The sequence below is a fragment of the Neopsephotus bourkii genome, unplaced genomic scaffold, assembly GCF_033783945.1.
Source record: "Neopsephotus bourkii isolate Nb327-2 ecotype Australia unplaced genomic scaffold, CSIRO-AGI_Nbou_v1 NB_1707, whole genome shotgun sequence".
In the NCBI taxonomy this organism is placed as follows: Eukaryota; Metazoa; Chordata; class Aves; order Psittaciformes; family Psittacidae; genus Neopsephotus; species Neopsephotus bourkii.
Window position 1 is genome coordinate 1,866,137 of NW_026902181.1, and position 16,696 is coordinate 1,882,832.

Consider the following 16,696-nt stretch of genomic DNA (forward strand, 5'->3'; position numbering starts at 1 on the left):
GTCAGATGTGTTAGCTAACTCCAGGAAATTATATTTTCTTCATAATCCTCCTACGAGCCTGGAAGAGCTTGGCCTGATTTCACTGACACCCAGCACTTCAAAGCTGGACACATCCAATCTCAGGAAGCATACCTGTGTCTGACACAGACCGTAGCCCTGTGACCAGCAGCTACCTCTGCTGAGCAGCATTTTTCAGGTGAGCATGCATATGCAGCAATTAAGTACTTGCACTGAGATGTGCAGTATTGTAACTTACTTTGACAAGTAGATTGGTTGTGCCGTCTCAGACAGGATAGACAGAACTTTATTACTCTTTCCACAGGGTTGCAGTAGCAATTTCTTTACCATGATATGCAGCAGAGGCTGTAGGACACTCACACATGCTACAAAAACTCTGAGGTCATGGGGAAACTTTTCAAATTAAAGAAGGCTCCTGGACATGCGATACCTATGTTTTGCTAAATGCACAGTGCTCCGGGGTAGTTTTCAGCTCATTTTTTCAGCCATTTTCAGCCCACTCTTTTAAGTATTGCAGGGAAAAATAATAGAAGTTGTAGGATGCAAGCTAGTTGTCTTTTCTTGATGGGGTAAAAACATGTGAGGGACTTTTCGTCTGTAAAAAATCCCCACGAGGAAAATTAGTGGTTATGGTGCAGATCTGTGGGTTTGGAAACTTGGGATGAATCCCTGAGAAGCTGACTGGCTGCCTACGTGATCCTGAAGTCAATGGACTGGCAATGAGCTGACCTTTGGTTTGAGCTAAACCTGAACGCCTGTATTTTGAGGGAGGAGGGGGTGTTTTGGTTTTTATTATTGTGGCTATGTTTCTATGTTTCCAGTTTCCCACTGAGAAGGCACATGGCCAGAGCAGCCTGCCTGTCCCTGCCCTTCCTGTGGCCTGCTGAACTGGAGGCAACTCTCATGGGCTCTCCTCTGCCCCCTCTTGTGTGGACCTGCAGGGAAGAGAGATCATACCAAGTTGCCGTGTAAGGGGCATTGCTCAGTGAGTGAGGCTGGCCACAGAGGAGCCTGAGATGTGACCGAGGTGTTTCTTTCCCATAACTCTGGCACTTGCAGGCCTCTTTCTGTCCCTCTGAGCCTCAGGGATGCTTGGCAGATGGGTGAGGGTGTGGCACTCTGGACATGTCAGGCTGAGAGTACCAGGTGTGCCGGGCGTGCATTCCTACCCAATAAATCAGTTATGGTGATACATACGCCTCCAACAGCTACTGAGACACTTTGGCTTGTGAATTCCCGGTTCAGTTCACCTCGATTATGTCTCCTATGGATTGTGGTACCCAAGGGGTTGTTTTTTCCTTGTTGTTTACAAGCTTAAATAAATTTTAAACCCTGAAAAAGTGTTCCTGTTATACCAGAGCAGTTCTTCCTTCTTGAGAAACCGTGCTCTACTCCACCAGTTAGATTTCTTTTGCTGCTGCTTTGGGAGAAGATGGTTTAATGTTCAGCTGCTAGTCCTATCAATAATCCACGAGCTGCTGTACTCGGGCCTATTCTTGATTTACCTGGGGGATATTGCGGGTAGTACTGTCTTCTCCCAGTTTTGCGTAACAGTCCTAGTACTATAAATGAATAGTAGAGATGCTATTGCTATAGTCCTCTTGCATCATTATTTTTTTTTAATGAAGGCAGGAGCCATGAAATAGTTATGAAATTTAACTGGTTTCTGACCTTGCTGTCCTTTATTTTTCGTGAGGTATTTTGTTCATGATGAACTAAGTGTTTCTCAACTGTCTAAAGGTGAAAATTACATCCATGACCTTTTTTTCCTCTTTGTCAAGGCAATAGGAAAAAGAAAACTTGATTAGCTTGTGTGAATCTTTCTCTTGGGTGCATGAATACCTATATGTACTACAAGTTCGCACTGAGCAAAAGCTGGCAGCATAAGCAAATTTTCATTTGATTCTGAAAATGGTGAGGTCTGTGGTCATTCTTATCTAGATCCAGTTCCTATGAGATCTTTGTTTCCCACGCTCATGAGTTGCCTCTTATTGATAAACAGTTTCATTACTTAACGTGATCTCAGATAGCAAAGAGAGGTTTGGTGCACCAACTTTGTCATTATGGGTCTCAATTTTGCTTACTCAGTTCCTTGGCAAAATTCTTCTACCCTGTGTTGACATCTTTTGACATACAAACTCAGGGTTTTCCTGGTCTCAAATGCTGTGCTTATTAGCTCATACCATAACCTGCCAGGATCACCAAATTCTTCATTAACAATATAGGAATGCCCCCAGCCTATTGTATCCTTCAACCCAGCACTGTTGGTCCTTGTTCACTTCACCCTTCCTGCACCCCACAGTGAATCCAGCTAAAGTCCTTGGGAATGGTTTGAACCAAGAAACAGCTGGAAAGGGAACAAAGGGGATGTTGGTCTCTTACTGCTGGCTGAGGTAGGTAGCACTAAGGAGAAGATACCGGACAGAGAACTCAGATGCTACTTTGAGGTCAAATACCCTGGAGCTGTTCAGTCACTGCCTTTCCTCAGCTCTTGCTTAGCCTTTGTCTTCCATGATGGAAGTTACTGCAGTTCTGCTGGAAAGTACCTATTATACCATTCATAAGTGGAAAACTCAGTCTCCTTCCAAAGAATCACATCCACAAACAACTTATGTATCTCAGTCCAACTGATCTTTATCTCAGTTGCCTGAATATCTTTGCATATCTGGACCTAGGTGTTTTGTCTGTGGTCATGCAGGAAGTCTGTGGTAAGCAAAGAAGTGAAAACACAACCTAAGCTAAAGTAGTGACTACTTGTGCCATTCTTCCCTTTATTGGGATTTATAGGGGTTTGAGAAGATCTCAATTTGCTGTGAATAACAGCAGTATTTTGCCTCTGCATTTTGATATTTGTCTTTAAAATAATAATAATAAAAAAATCAGTACAGCAAATGATGCCTATTGATTCGCCTCTCATAAACTAGAGAGCTCATTTCAGCTGGCATTGCCATGGCTGAAAGCCAATGCTGCAATTGATCATTTAATTAACTGGAAGAAAATTAAAGGAACTGTAATCTCTGTCTCAGCTCTGCTGTTATCAAGCTGGCAAAGTGCTTACTTCTGCCTAGAGCAACAATTGGTTCCTTGACCCTGCCATTTAGAAACCATGGTTTAGGAATCCTCCCTTACCTACCCACCTGGCTTTCTGCAAAGCAGAAAGCAGTGTGACGTGGTCCTTCATCTGCTTGTGGATCCCAGACTCTGGGGTACCTGATACTTCTCACAGCTGGCTTGGTCAGCTGAACTCACATCTTCTCATAGCATCTGTAAAGGCTGTGGTTCTAGCATAATAGGTGGAAAACCTGACTCTGGAAGAGAAATTGATGTACTATAAAAGTCATTATTTTGTGTCTAAATGTGAACCTGTGAGCTTCTGAGTTTACTTGAATACCAATGTTTCCTTAAAGGGATTGTGATACTGATTTTCATTTTGCTACTTCAAATAAGTAATAGAGAACAGTGCGTTTGAGAGAGAGATTACTGGTCCTGAAAATACAGACAGTTCTTAAAAGTTTTGACTTAAGCAACTTGAATGGTCTGTGAACACGGAGAGAAAAATAAGATATAAGAAGCCATTGTTTTAACAATTGTGTTGCCATATCAAGAGAAGAAAGCTGCTTCCAACTTGTCTTTGCATGCCTAAGTAATAGATTAATTACCTCATTCCCTCATAAATGCCTACAGTCCTCCAAAAGGCATGTTAAAACAGACATAGTTGTTAAAGCTTGCACTGCATTTTCTAATGTGTTGTGGGAAAATAAACAAACAAACAAATAAATAAAACCTCAAGCCCTTTGTGTTTTAGCTATACCCAAGTTGGGGAAATGCTAAGTAGAAACACTTAAGAAACTGTATCTTTGGAAAGAAAGAATGTTTTAATGTAAAAACAGGGAGAAAAACTCCAGAGTTTGAAACAGTTCTCAATTTCAGATCAGGTAAAAGAGTTTGGTGCCCTTTCCATTTTAATTACAAGTGAAGCCTATTTAATTTTATCTTTTGATTTATTTTGGACTCTTTTTTGTTCCATGTGAGAAACTTGTGGTCCAGACTGTAAAATAATAAAGGGGTTGGTAGGAAGAATGGAGAAAAAGAATCGAAAAAAGGAAAAAGAAACCTCTTTCAGAATGTTCCTGCAGATCATAACTAGCTGTAGGAGTCAGAAATTTGCATGAAATTGAAACCATGTCTGCTTCTGAGAAACACATTTTCCCTCTGCTCTAGGTTATAACTTGTGCAAAGACTGTCTCACAGTTCACGCTGCATCTGCTGACTGCTCGTCTGGTTTCCCTTACATGTCCTCAAAGCATTTCACTTGTGTTTATAGTACCTTCAAAAGGGAAGCTGGGCAAAGAAGAAAGTAAAACTAGCTGGGTAGGTATGAGGTGTTAGGGCTGATTGGCATATTGGGAGTGTCTTGCTGGCTGCAGAGATGTAGGTTAAAAACACTTTGTTGGTCACAAGCAAAACCAGCTGATGTCCTGCTTACCTGTGTGATAAAAGACTGTGCAGTGCTGGCCACTGCAGCCTCACAAGAAAGTTGTGCTTGGATTGTGTAAGCAGAGGCAAAGGGGAGGAAAAGGGAGTGTTTTTTCTCTATCTTACACAGTGAGACTGATGGTCATGAAAACAGCGTCTGGTATGTTCAAGAGTACCCAGGACCAAGCCAAGGAGCACCAAACCTGCTGTTTAAGTTCTGAACTCTCTAAATGCCAAACGGGGCAAACCTGTGCCTAAATCTCTTTTTTGTCTTGCTTGAAAGAATGATTTTAAACCCAGCTCCATCATGTCCCAAGTGTCTCTCTGTAAACAGCAGTTACGAGGCTAAAGTGAAACAGCTCCCTCAGGAAGGAAGAAATGAAGCTTTGCCCAAGTGGGTGCCAAATGCTGGTCTGAGCTGAACAGGACAGAGGTTAAACAAGCATCTCTGACCTCTAAGAGAGCACTTTACCCCCCAGACTTTGGCTAATCTGAGTTCCATTGCTGTGGCTAGCTGCAGGGCTGAGTTGCTAGCTGCAGGGCTGAGTTACCAGCGGAGGATCTTGAACACAGAGAAATATCCTGAAGGACAAAAACTGGACCTGGCTTTGACAAGACCATGGGTCTAAGCAGAACTCCTTTTTTCAATGTTGACATTGTGTTTATCTCAGTCAGTCCCTCCTCAGTTGGTTTCTGCAACTCCTGCTCACGTCCCCAGATCTCCTAGTGTGAAGCATGGAGAACCAGGCTTCATGCCTAGCGTGCAGTGAACTCCTCCACTCAGCATTGTAGTAAAGGACTGCAGCACTGAAATCCAAAAGCCTTTCTCTAAATGATTTGTGTAAAGTCCAATGGGAAGCCTGGAACCAAACCTCATCTTCCCAAGTCTTTGTTCAGGGCTTTGACCACAAACCCATCTTTTCTGTAACTCTGATTTTAAAATTCCATCCTGCTTTTTGTCCACATCAGGAAAACCACCATACAATTGGCAGTATCTGCTCAGGAGTGGCCTGGGGTTGGCAGGATACAGCCGACTTGTGAGACCGTACAACATAGCCTGCTGAGTGCCTGCTTGCCTTATGCTTTTATCTGGTAAATTCCTTTCATGGACAGAAAATCCTTTCCCCAAATCTAATTACTCTGAATTGGACATAGTACTTTTATTATACTGTAGAGTTTGTAACCCACATTGGTGTACATCTGTGCAGAAATCACGGTCAAGAGAGTATTTCCAAATGCCTAAATGTGCACTGAGTCAAGCAGGCTTTAAGAAGCGGTCATAGTTTAAAAACTGTGGATTGTGAAAAAGCAAAAAGGAAAATGAAAAAGATTCTGTCACAAGAAGGGGAGGAGAAGCACTAAGGTTAGAAAAGACCAGAGGAAATAACAGTTGCCAAAGAGAAATTGTGTCTCCCATCACATACTCTTGTTTCAGACAATATTTTGTATTTAGGAAAAAGCAGCACTAAGCTTTCATTACCAAAGGTTTAGTTTGAATTTGATTCAAATTTTAATTCACTTTTCTGTTGTGAAATGATATGACCACCACAGATCTCAGGTCCTTGCACTGTTAAGCACGATAAGTTGTAGTAACAAGCATTAGATCACTGGCAGTCTGTGTAGCAGAGCCACAGGTCTGCACAGCATTCAAGACCATGTGGCACTTTTCTTTGAAGTAAATGCTCCCACAGGGGTGCTGTGGGTAAGGCAGGTTTTGTGGTCAAATATTGATAGACTAGTATGCACCCTTCATTGTAGGACTTGCTTTTTTATTGAATCAATGAATATTAATTCCCTAAATGTAAGGGGCTGTACTATGAAGCAAAACCCCAGGAAAGCCAGTGCTGCAGGCAGATTGTTACAGTGACATCCCATGTGATATGAGCTGTCAACTCAAGCAAGACAAATGGAAGGAGTCTTACTTCTCTTTACCACCTGGTAAGTCCATGCTTAGAAATAGTAAATGTTCTTCAGAGGGATGATACATGAGACAATTAAGCCCCTGATCATCTTCCTACTGAAATTACCAGAAGTTTCATCAATCAGTGTCGATGGGGATACATCCTGAGAGTTAATGCATATAGAGCCCATCATGCTGAGATGTGACCCATCAGCAAACAGATCTGAGGCCAGAGGCAGAAGCATATCTCACATCTTCATGTTGATTCGTTCTGCTGCTGAATCCCTTTCAGTGTCCTCACCAAGCTCTTTGCTGATTCATCAGCTTCTGTATTTGCCCTAATTAGTCATATGCAATCACTATTTTATTCAGGAAATTCTCTTAACGTAAACTGGAGTATTGAACTTAGCACACCAACAAATGTCAAGAAAAGTGACTAAGGCATTGTATACTGTAATAACTTTATGTTATCAGCCACCAGCAAAGCAGGAAAGAAAATGTATATGCAGAATTTTAGTGAAGCAAAAGCTTAATAAGGGGAGGATGTATGTGGAGGAGATTGTTTGCTTAACATCCCCCTAGAGCTGCTATAGTATGAAATGCTTAATTGCAGAACCAGTTTCCACTAACATCCTCCTGAAACACAGTTGGGTTTTGAAACAGCATTCTTTATTATGAGCTTGGGGTAAGCAAGTTTGGCATGAAAGAAATGTGTCTAGTAAGGAGACCAAAACACTTACAGCTCTGCAGCCGGTTTGTACTGGGAAGTCTGATATCTTTTAACAATCAACTTGAGTGGTGTTAGTAATTTGTAGACTGAGATTTTTCTGCAGTGTCTTTTATTCAGGGATTGCTAACACATCTTGAGCCTTCGTGCCTGAACGATTTTAAATGATTAGAACCTAGTGTTTGAATACTCAGAGTAATCCTTTTGCTATATTGCGCAGCATGTGAATTTGGGTAATGCTAACAAAGGTGCACATGTGAATCCGATACATCTGTGCTTATGGGCACCAAAAACACCATTCAAAGGAGTGACAACTGTAGGATTGAAAATAAGAGTTTACTGGGTAGGATAAGCTGGGTTCTGCAGCTTTACAGCTAGGCAGTCTCAGGTCTGGATCACATCGGTTCTGCTCTGGCTTTGATGGGAATGTGAACACTGGGATTGCAGTCACGAGTGAAAAAGAGGTTTTCATGTCTGTGTGTGGTGGGCTCAGCAGGAACCACTTCATCCTCAGGCTCAGATTAGAGAACCTGCAACAGCTGCTCCGAGTTGCAGCTGCCTTCTCTAAGGCACAGGAAGCACCTCTGGCAACAACACTTCACTACCAAAACTCCCAATGTGTGTTCCCCGTGGTGATAGTGGTGGGGCATGTCATTTCTGCACCTGCCAGGAGATCCCCCCATTTCACTATGGAAATACCTCAGGGACTCTTTATGGTGACTCTGTGACTGTACTAAAACAGTGCATGACTACTGTGCGTGGTTGAGTTTCTTCCTATGTTTAAACATTCTATACCTCATTTTGAAAGATGAAGTTGTCTGTGCGCTCTTACATAGGGCTTCTTGGTACTTATGCAAGAGACCTGAGTTTGAGTCTTGCTTTGATTATTTCTCTTCTCAAGGCTCCAGGGAGCACAGAACAACAAAAATACCAGTAGTTCACAGCCACACTGCCATGGGCTATTGTGTTGTCACATCTCATAAGTTAAGCAAAGCTGGGTTTTGTCAGCATTGGGCTGAGAAACCTTAAAGGAATCAAAGGAGTCGATAGCACCTGTGCCTCTTCTGTATATCTGACTGCTGCAGGCAGAAGCAATTAATTTCATACAGAAATTCCTTGTGATTTCTATTTAATGCCATGGTCCCTGCTTTTTCTTAAAAGAAATAACTCCCTCCCCCAAACAAACCCTAAGCACAAGACATCCATGGTTGTATGCAAAAAAGACAGCTCATTATCTGGAAGTTTGGACCCCACCACAGACGTATTGGGAAGGTGCAGTACTGAAGCATGGCTTTGCCCTGCAGGTGTTTCTTAGATTGCCTACATGCACAGCAGCACAGGGCTGTTGCTTATGCCTGTCAAAGCTGCTTTTTTTTAAAGGTATCATTACATCTGAGCTGCAAACCGAGTAGTCTCATGAGGTTCAGCTCCGTACCATCACTTAATGTCCTTCCTCCAGGAAGCCCACAAAACATAAAGAAAGGTCTGAGCTTTCTGGAGTTCCTCTGTCAGGAGCTGAACTTCTCCAGCCTTGATACATACCTAAGGTCAATGTGGAGCCTGTAATTTTGCATGTGTGGGGTCAGCCCCCACTTTTCCTCTCCCTGTGCCCCGACGGCTGTGGCCTCTGGCCTGACTCCCTCCTTCTGAGCACCTGCGTGGCCTCGTAAACACCAGGCCTCCTGGTACGGCCCGGGCAGGCCCTGTCAAGTGTTCCACTCGTGAGGATCTTCAAGGGCCAGCCGAGCTTCGCAGGCGGCCTAGAGGCCCTTGGGGAGAAGCGCCCGGCGCCACGATTAAAACGGCTGTATGGGGCTCTGGGAGGGAGCGCGTTCGGCCCTGCCGCTCGATGGTGACCCCGAAGGCCACTTGTAGAGTAGGGGCAGCGCAGGCCAAAGCCGCCGGGTCGCCCGCCGCCCCCCGGTCAGGGCGAGGAACCGGGACGCTCCCCCCGAACTCGGCAGAGACTGAGATGCTGCGGACTGAGAACTCGCGTCCCGCAAGCCTGGACGGGTGCTTGGCCGGCGGGGTCGGGGCCTTGCAGGGTAGGAGGGAGGGAAGGCTGCGGGAGCGCTGTGCCTCAGCGCATCCCCGTCCTTTAGGCACTCCCTGGGCTCCTGAAGCTGTACAGCTTGCTGGAAATGTGCGGGATGACCGGCGCGTTACCCCGCTGGCCCGCCTGGAAACGTAGCGCCCTTTCCCTGTAATTAGCGTGAGGGCTTGAACTCTTTTAATTGTAAATGTCCCGGGCTTAGGACTTGGACACCTTTGGGAGAGGCATCAAGTCCTGAATAAAGTTCTATGCCATAAAAATAAAAGTACGCGACGTGCCCACGGACGCGCGGCCGTGCCGGCGGGCTCTCGGGAGCGGCGGTCCCATCTGGGGCTACTCTTTAGCGATCCGCCCCAGCGCTGCTCCGCATGAAGCCAAGCTACCCCGGTTGGGGAGAGCCCCACTCTGCGGACGCGGCGGGTGCCAGCCCGGAGACCCCTAGCCTGGGGTCCGCCGCGGCCGGTCTGCGGCGGTCCGGTCCCGCCCCGCGCAGCTCAGCGCAGCACCCCACGTGCGGCGCCGGCCGCTCCCAGCTGAGCGCTCAGCTGACCCCGCCGGCCGAGGGGCCGGGCCGCGCCGCTGCTTCTCACTGGCGCAGCGCGGGGCCCGGGCAGGCCGCGCCCGCCCCCGCGCCGCCTCCTCCTCCGCGCGCAGCCCCGCGCCTCCCACCGTCGCCGTTGCGCCCATCGCAGCCCTCACCTCCCCGCAGCCTGCCCCGATGTGCTGAGCCCGCGCTGCCCTAGACCCGGCGCCTTTTCGGCCGCGCCGCCATCTCTCCGCGCCGGCCCTTGCAGCCGCCCGCCTCGCATCCAGGGTAGCCGGCGGGAGAAGGAGAAGCCAGCCCGCCGCCATGGACAGCCCCGGCGGCGTCACCGACAAGAAGAGGTACCGCCGGCCGCACGGCGGCCTCCCGAGCTGTCCTCCCACGGCGCCGGGGCTCGGCCCGCGCCGGCAGCGCGCTGCCCGTCCCCCTGCTCGCCGGCCGGCCTGGGGGCCGCCTCTCTCCCCCTCCCCCCGCCGGCCCCCCCGGTGCTGCTGGCGCCGTCCCCCGGGCACCCCGCCGCCCCCCGCTTTGTTACCGCCGCCCCCTCCCCTTCCCCCGCGCTGCCCCGGCCTGCGGAGCGCTTCGCTCTTTCATTGCTTCTCCTCCCCGCCGTCCACGTCGCCATTTTGTCGGCGGGGGGAGCGGGCCGGGGCTCCGTTGCTGGGGTACTCCCTGTGGCGGGAGCTGTCCCGCCGGCCTGGCCTGGCGCGGCTCACGGCTCCGCGGGCGGGTGGGAGCGTGCTCTCTGTTTTCTCCCCGCGGGACGTGCGTGGGCCCCGCTTCGCTCCCCGTGCTTCGCCGTGGCGCCCGGGCGGCCTGCGCGCCCAAACCGAGACACCCGCGTCGGGCGAGGAGCGGCCGCAGGGCTGTGAGGGGAGACGGGGCGCGCCCTGCGCCTGCGGGAGCGACCGCGGGCTGCGTTTGCCTCTGAAAACGAGTGTGGAGGAATCGATTGTGCCTTACTCCAAATCATCCCGGCTTCGGTGGCCGCCTGGTTTTGTGTAGAAACGGGCGGTTTTAGAATCTGAAAATATGATTTGGAAAAAAACCATCAAACCTAAACCCTTGGGGGGGGCGGGACGGCGGGACGGGACGGTGTGTAGGGTGGCTGGACAATGTGAGTTGAAGAGTATGAATAATTCACCAAGGATTGTTACCTCAAATTAGAAGGGGGAAATAAAAGTCCTAAAAGCCTTTGTTAGGTGGTGAAGTTAGGGAGTTTGAGTATTTGGGTGACCAGATTTCTGCGTGGTGCCCCACCAGCGTGCTTTCTGGAGGGATTAATTGCAGTAATCGCCATCTGCAGAAGACACCGTTTATTTATATTGATATCAGTACCTTTTGGGGGGGGTGCTTTTTTTTTCCGAGGTGGGTTTTCTTAGCTGTTGTATCAGAGGGTCATCTGAGTAGGTTAAACGCCGTCAGCATTAAAGTGCGTAAGTTGTGTCGGGAAGTAGATTGGCTTGGGTTTTAAAATGGATGGTGAGCTTTGTGCTGAGCTGGGAGTGCAGGGTGCTGGGCTTGGGAGCGGGCAGCGTTTCACCTCTGTATCTGTATCACCTCGGTGGTGATTTGGAGTTGCTACAGTGGTTCAGGGATGCGTGTGTGTAGTCTAATGAAATCCGTATTAGGGGGGCACCTGGGGGTAGCGCCGGCTCTCCGTAACCTTTCTCTACTGAAAGCTGGTGGCTATTGAGAAGTCTGGAAGAAAATATTGCAACGGCAATGGTTATTTTGTGCTTCGCTTGGCTGCCCTGATTTAGTTGCAGGTTTTGGGACTTAAATTGTTCTGTTGCTGGTTTTGGTTCTGTTTGGTCAGGTTGGTTTTCTTTGGGTTTTTTTTTTTTTTGTTTGGTGTGGGGTTTGTGTTGTTTTTGTTCTTGGTTTGTGTGGGGGGGTTTTTTTTGGGGGGGGTTTCTTTTATTCACTTCAGCATTTGGTATTTTTACTTACCATTCTGTCCCACTTGGGTACTTTTTTTTGCAATTTCCTTATCCTGGATGTAATCTGCTTTCTGCAGAATGTAAGAATCGGTATACAAAGCTTATCCTTCCTTCCTTAAAGGCAGGGCTTAAGAAAGAGAATTTGTTGTTTTATGTTTCCTGTAGGCAGAGCTCAAAGTTAGGAATGTTTCTTATAAAACGGTAAGGTTGTAATCGAAAACATGAAGTTGTATCTGTGGTAAGTTCATCCTGGGGGCTGTGAATGTGCAGTTGAGCAAAGATGGCTAAGCAGAAAGGAAGGATATGAGCTCACCAGAGAACTTACTGAAAATCTTGAGCATTTCTCAAGAACCTGGGTTATTTTAGATGGGTTTAGGTTTGATGGTGTCCATGTTGAGAATACCTTTAAGAGAGAAGACCTTTGAGTTGTGTTCTTCGATTATAGAAATTTGACTGATTGTATGTATTATACACCTCTGTTTTGGCATGTGTTGTGATCCTTTTATTCCTTGTCTCTCTCTGTGCCTGTATTTGGATAGTGTTTAGCTCTTGATAGTTAAAGTGAAGCTTATTATTTGCTTAACTATGTGCTGTGAGATACAGAATTATGGAATTTGACCGAGTGTGTGTCTTGGTCTTACATAAATGTAATTTAGTCATAATAGTAAATGTAAGTGTGGATTAATATACTGATGTGTTGAATCTATTCTTTGAGCTAGTCCCGGGCTTCTCATATACATACACGTGGAAAGATTCCATAAGAAACAAAGTATCTGTAACATGATTAGGTATAGAGTTATTTGGGTTTTATCTATTCTTCAGTAGTTAGGAGCTTATTCTTCATTGTTGGGAGCTTTGTTTGCTTATTGACTCTCACTTGGTTCAAATTTAAGGCACTTATTGAGAAGGATGCTGATTTTTCTCAACATTATTTTAATAAACTCTAGTGTATAGATGGCAGATGCTATGAAAAGATTTTCCCCAGGTCTGTAGTGTGGTACTTCACTATTATCAGAGTAATTCTCACATGATTTTACGTAAATGAGCCATTTAGGGTTACTAGTTACACTGCTTTGGTGTAGTGGCTTGCAGCTGGTAGACAGTCTAAAAAAAATGCATATGTTATATGCTGCAGAGAAGGACTTAAACCAACCCAGAATTCATTTTTCTAATGGGATGGGTGCTAAATAAAAATTAAAGGCAGGAGGATTTAAGTGATTCCTTGAATGTTCATTCCAAATCTTAAGATGGTGAACTTTTACATTCTAACTTGAGTGTCTTGCAGAAAAGCTTCAGCTTTTCAGCTGCTTGGAGCTGGGATTCGAAACTTAACATCTAGTGTCTAAGGGATGATTTGGAAGACTAGGCCTTTGCTGGTGGATCTCTGCCACTGAGTCCAGCTCCAAAATCTGTTTGAGAAGCCCAGGTCCTGTGCTGCTGGTGATGAGGGGCACTAGCTACTGCTGTTTTTTCTTAACTTGTGTGAGGTCTTCAGGATTGTATGTGCCATTGTTTTTTGTCTGTTAGTTTCTTTCAATGCTGGTGGAACTGAGCCACCATTACTAGAGTTGAAAGCAAATACAAAAACCTTTTGTATCTACTGTGTTGTAAGGAGAGGAGAAATCTTCCAGTAAATCTGCTGTAGTGTCTCCCCACAGGTATGGGGAGGGCAGGGTGGCTTCTGGCTTACAGAATGGTGGTTTTACTGCTTTCTGGCTTTTTCTGGATTGTCTGTCTTGCCATGGGGCTTACCTTGTGGTAGTGCATGTGCTGTCTGTTCTTTGCTGTTTCCTCAGGCATGAAACAGTTTTGAGTTCTTTCAATAAAAGCCATCAGAAATTACTTTTGAATGCCCACTAAAAATAAAGGCAACAGCATAGTCCTACTGCCCTTCCTGTCTTGTTATTGAGGCACTGACAATGAGGGAAGAATAGCCATGGAGGATTTGCCTACTGAAGATATTTTCCATAATTTTGCTCTGATGATGCTTTGGTTGCCTTTTATCAGTGAAGGTGTGAGTGTTTGGCAGTATGTTGATGGAAGCAGCAGGAGGGTTTTCTGGTTTTTGTTTACAGTAAAGCTTGCTTTGCCCTTTTAAAACATAGTGTCTCCAGTCTGCAGTCTGGGGCTCTTGACTGGCATGCCTGAAATACCAACAACCGGTCCATATTTAGTGAAGAGGTCTAACATCTAGATCAGATGGCCCTGGATGGCAGGTGGTCTGTAATAGGGTGATGGGATGGTAAAAGTTTTTGGTTTTTTTTCCAAGTACCTTCAACCTTTTTAGCAACTCTTGTGTAGGAATACTCTTCCTTTCTGGTGCCTCTGGAGGCACATCCTGGACCTTTTTTTTGGAGGGGGGGGACACGACACAACACAAATGTAGCTGCATACCGTTAACAGCAACTTCAGTCTGGCAATTAAGTCAACTATTGGTTTAATGGTGAAGGTGTGAAGTGGATAATCCATTTTATTCCCTCACTTAGTTGCCATCACAATTTTCTTGGTTGGTTTCTCATCAGAAATGTCCATCAATGGCTTATTTAGGTAAGATCATGCTAAAGTATGTCCTTTGTAAGCCTTGAGAAGCATAGTTGCATGTGGCTTTTCTACCACCACCAGAAGAGATGCCAGAGAAGACCATGCTGCTATCACGTGTAAGGCTTCAGTCAGCAATGTTAAAGTATGCACTTGCAGGTGCTTACTTCCTTCTTGGTGCATTGAGAAAGCAGTCGTAGACCTTTGTTCCTCCCTATCCTTGAACTATAATGCATGGAGTTTATAAGGCTGTTTCCAGTACTCTGATTGCTGATGGTGGGAATAAGTCAGTAAATATGGATAACACTAGCAAATGTCAGCAGTGTTGCAGTGTAAGCCCAAACCCTTCTGAGGTTCTTGAGAGTGTGCCTGTTCACTTTGGTGTGCTTGGGACCCAAAAGCCTTGAAGACTCTTGCTGAGCCTATGTAATTCTTGACTGTGTTGTGTTGTTCAGTAGTAATATTGCACCATTTTATGTTAAAGGTTGGATTTCAAGTAGGCTCATGTGACATTTTTGGTATTAAAGAGGACATTGAATGACAGAAACAGCTGTTTTTTGATTATTCTGTTTGTTCTTCTGCAGAAGAGAATTTGGCATTATCTCAGTTTATTCTTGCAGAGCTTGGTGTTATGATATGCCAACAAAAGAATTTTTATATGATTGTAGAATATGCATTGTTAAGTAAACCCAGGAGGGAAGTACTGCATGGTTCAGCAATGGTATACGAGAGCATCTAAATTTTCCCGATGGTACTGCTCTTTCAAGGAGATGCAAATACTGATCTGATTACAAGATGTGTTATTTAACAAACAAACGGCTCAAACCAAACACAAATCTTGCAAGAACTGTAGCAAGAGGGCACAGTAACCTGTTTCTAGTAAGCTGATGTCCAAAAGGAAGGAATGTTCCAGATTACAAGTCATCAGCTCAAATGTGCCTTTTATCTTCACAGGCACGGTTATATAGGCAGGTGTTTACACGCCTCAGAAAAACCACGTAGGTAATGCATGGCAAGAACTTGGACCTTAATCATCTTTTCATGTTCTAACAGCCCTTTCTCTTTTGAATTTGAGAAAGTTTGAGTATTTTGAGCCTCTCTTGAGAAACCTTTGTATTAGAGCAAGCGGAGAAGCATTCAGGAGAACGTGAGTGTTCCACTGAGTACTGCTCCAAAATAGGAGGCACTTGGGGGTTTTAAGACATTGGTAATGACAAAAATGGCCCAGGAGAGAAGGTGAGCTTTTTTACTTTTAAGTAATGACTGAAAATTCAGGAAAGTTACAGGGTTCCAAATGACCTCTGAATATGAAGACTGTTAAGGTTTTCTTTTATTATTTAGTTTGAATAAAAGCCTCTATAAAAATTAAGTTCTGAAATTATTAAAAACATTAACATGAAATCAAGTGAATACATACCAGCATATATATATATATGTGGGGTTTTTTTTTGGGGGGGGGTTGTTTTTTGTTTTGTTTTTTGTTTTTAAATACAGTTTATGTAGGTGACAAACACTTTAAGGTTCTTTGATGCGGAGCCATAGGGTCGATTGAAGCTATGCCCATTCATACCAGCTTGGGAGTTTGGTCTAACATCTCAAGAGTAAGTGCATTGATAAAGAAGAGTTTCATCGCATTTTGAATCTGTATTTTTTTTTTTCTGTTGAAGCCTGATAATACTGGGACTTCTACAAACATGAAGCCTTTTAAAACACAGATATTTTAGTATCAAGACATCTGAAATGGCTCTGCTGGCACTGAAGAACTGGTGCTTCGAGAAAATCCATTAGCTGTTCCTTAAAGACATCCAATACATTATAAACTATGTGTGTTAGGAGACGCTGTGCATCTTCTGTTTAATTTGGTGTGGTGTGAAAATGTTACAACATCTTGTAACTCGCTACATTAAAATAGAGCCTCAAGTTCAAGTGAAGAATAGAGGAAACTGAATCAGCAGCACTGAACTGTGCTATTATATTTACAGCAGTGGAAGATTTCACCAAGTAACTTACTAAATCACCTTATCAACTCAATTTGTAGTAATCTGGGAGTGTTACCTGAAACAGATGACACATTTTGTTTGCCAGAACGAGTCATTTCGCTGTCAATCCTAAAGCAGATTGGCGTTAATTGTGAAAATACATTTCAAGAAACAGAACAGTTTGAGGCCAAGGCCTGTTTGGTGGGGTTTTTTGATGGTGGGTTTTTGGGGGGTTTTATTTTGTGGTTTTTTTTTTTTTTTTTGTGAATAGTAAATGGACTGTTAAAGCTAGAGAGGGAGTTACTAGAGGCTTACCTTGTTATGTTTGCCCTCTGCTCACATCCATCCAAAGAGGTGAGAATGTGTTCCACAGAACAGAAGACTTGAAGGAATCCACATCAAATGTAAAGGCTTCAGCCTACCTAAGCTAAAGAAATGAGAAGGTCTACATGGTTTAGAGGGGGACAGGAGTATTTGGTGCCCAGTCCTTCAAAAAGGACTTTTCCTGTGTTCCCTAT

At 45.1% G+C, this 16,696-nt stretch overlaps 1 protein-coding gene across 3 annotated transcripts in view; it reads left to right on the forward strand.

Moving 5' to 3' along the window:
• The first annotated feature begins 9,842 nt into the window (after nt 1–9,842).
• The window catches only part of HIF1A (hypoxia inducible factor 1 subunit alpha), a 266,600-nt gene continuing 259,746 nt past the window's right edge, over nt 9,843–16,696 (forward strand). Inside the window, exon 1 of one of the 3 annotated variants that reach the window (XM_061376167.1) lies at nt 9,843–10,059. In XM_061376167.1, the coding sequence (XP_061232151.1) occupies nt 10,025–10,059 (35 nt within the window). In that variant the 5' untranslated portion in view covers nt 9,843–10,024. The remainder of the gene's footprint in view (nt 10,060–16,696) is intronic. The other 2 variants (XR_009728898.1, XM_061376166.1) reach the window with 2 other exon arrangements.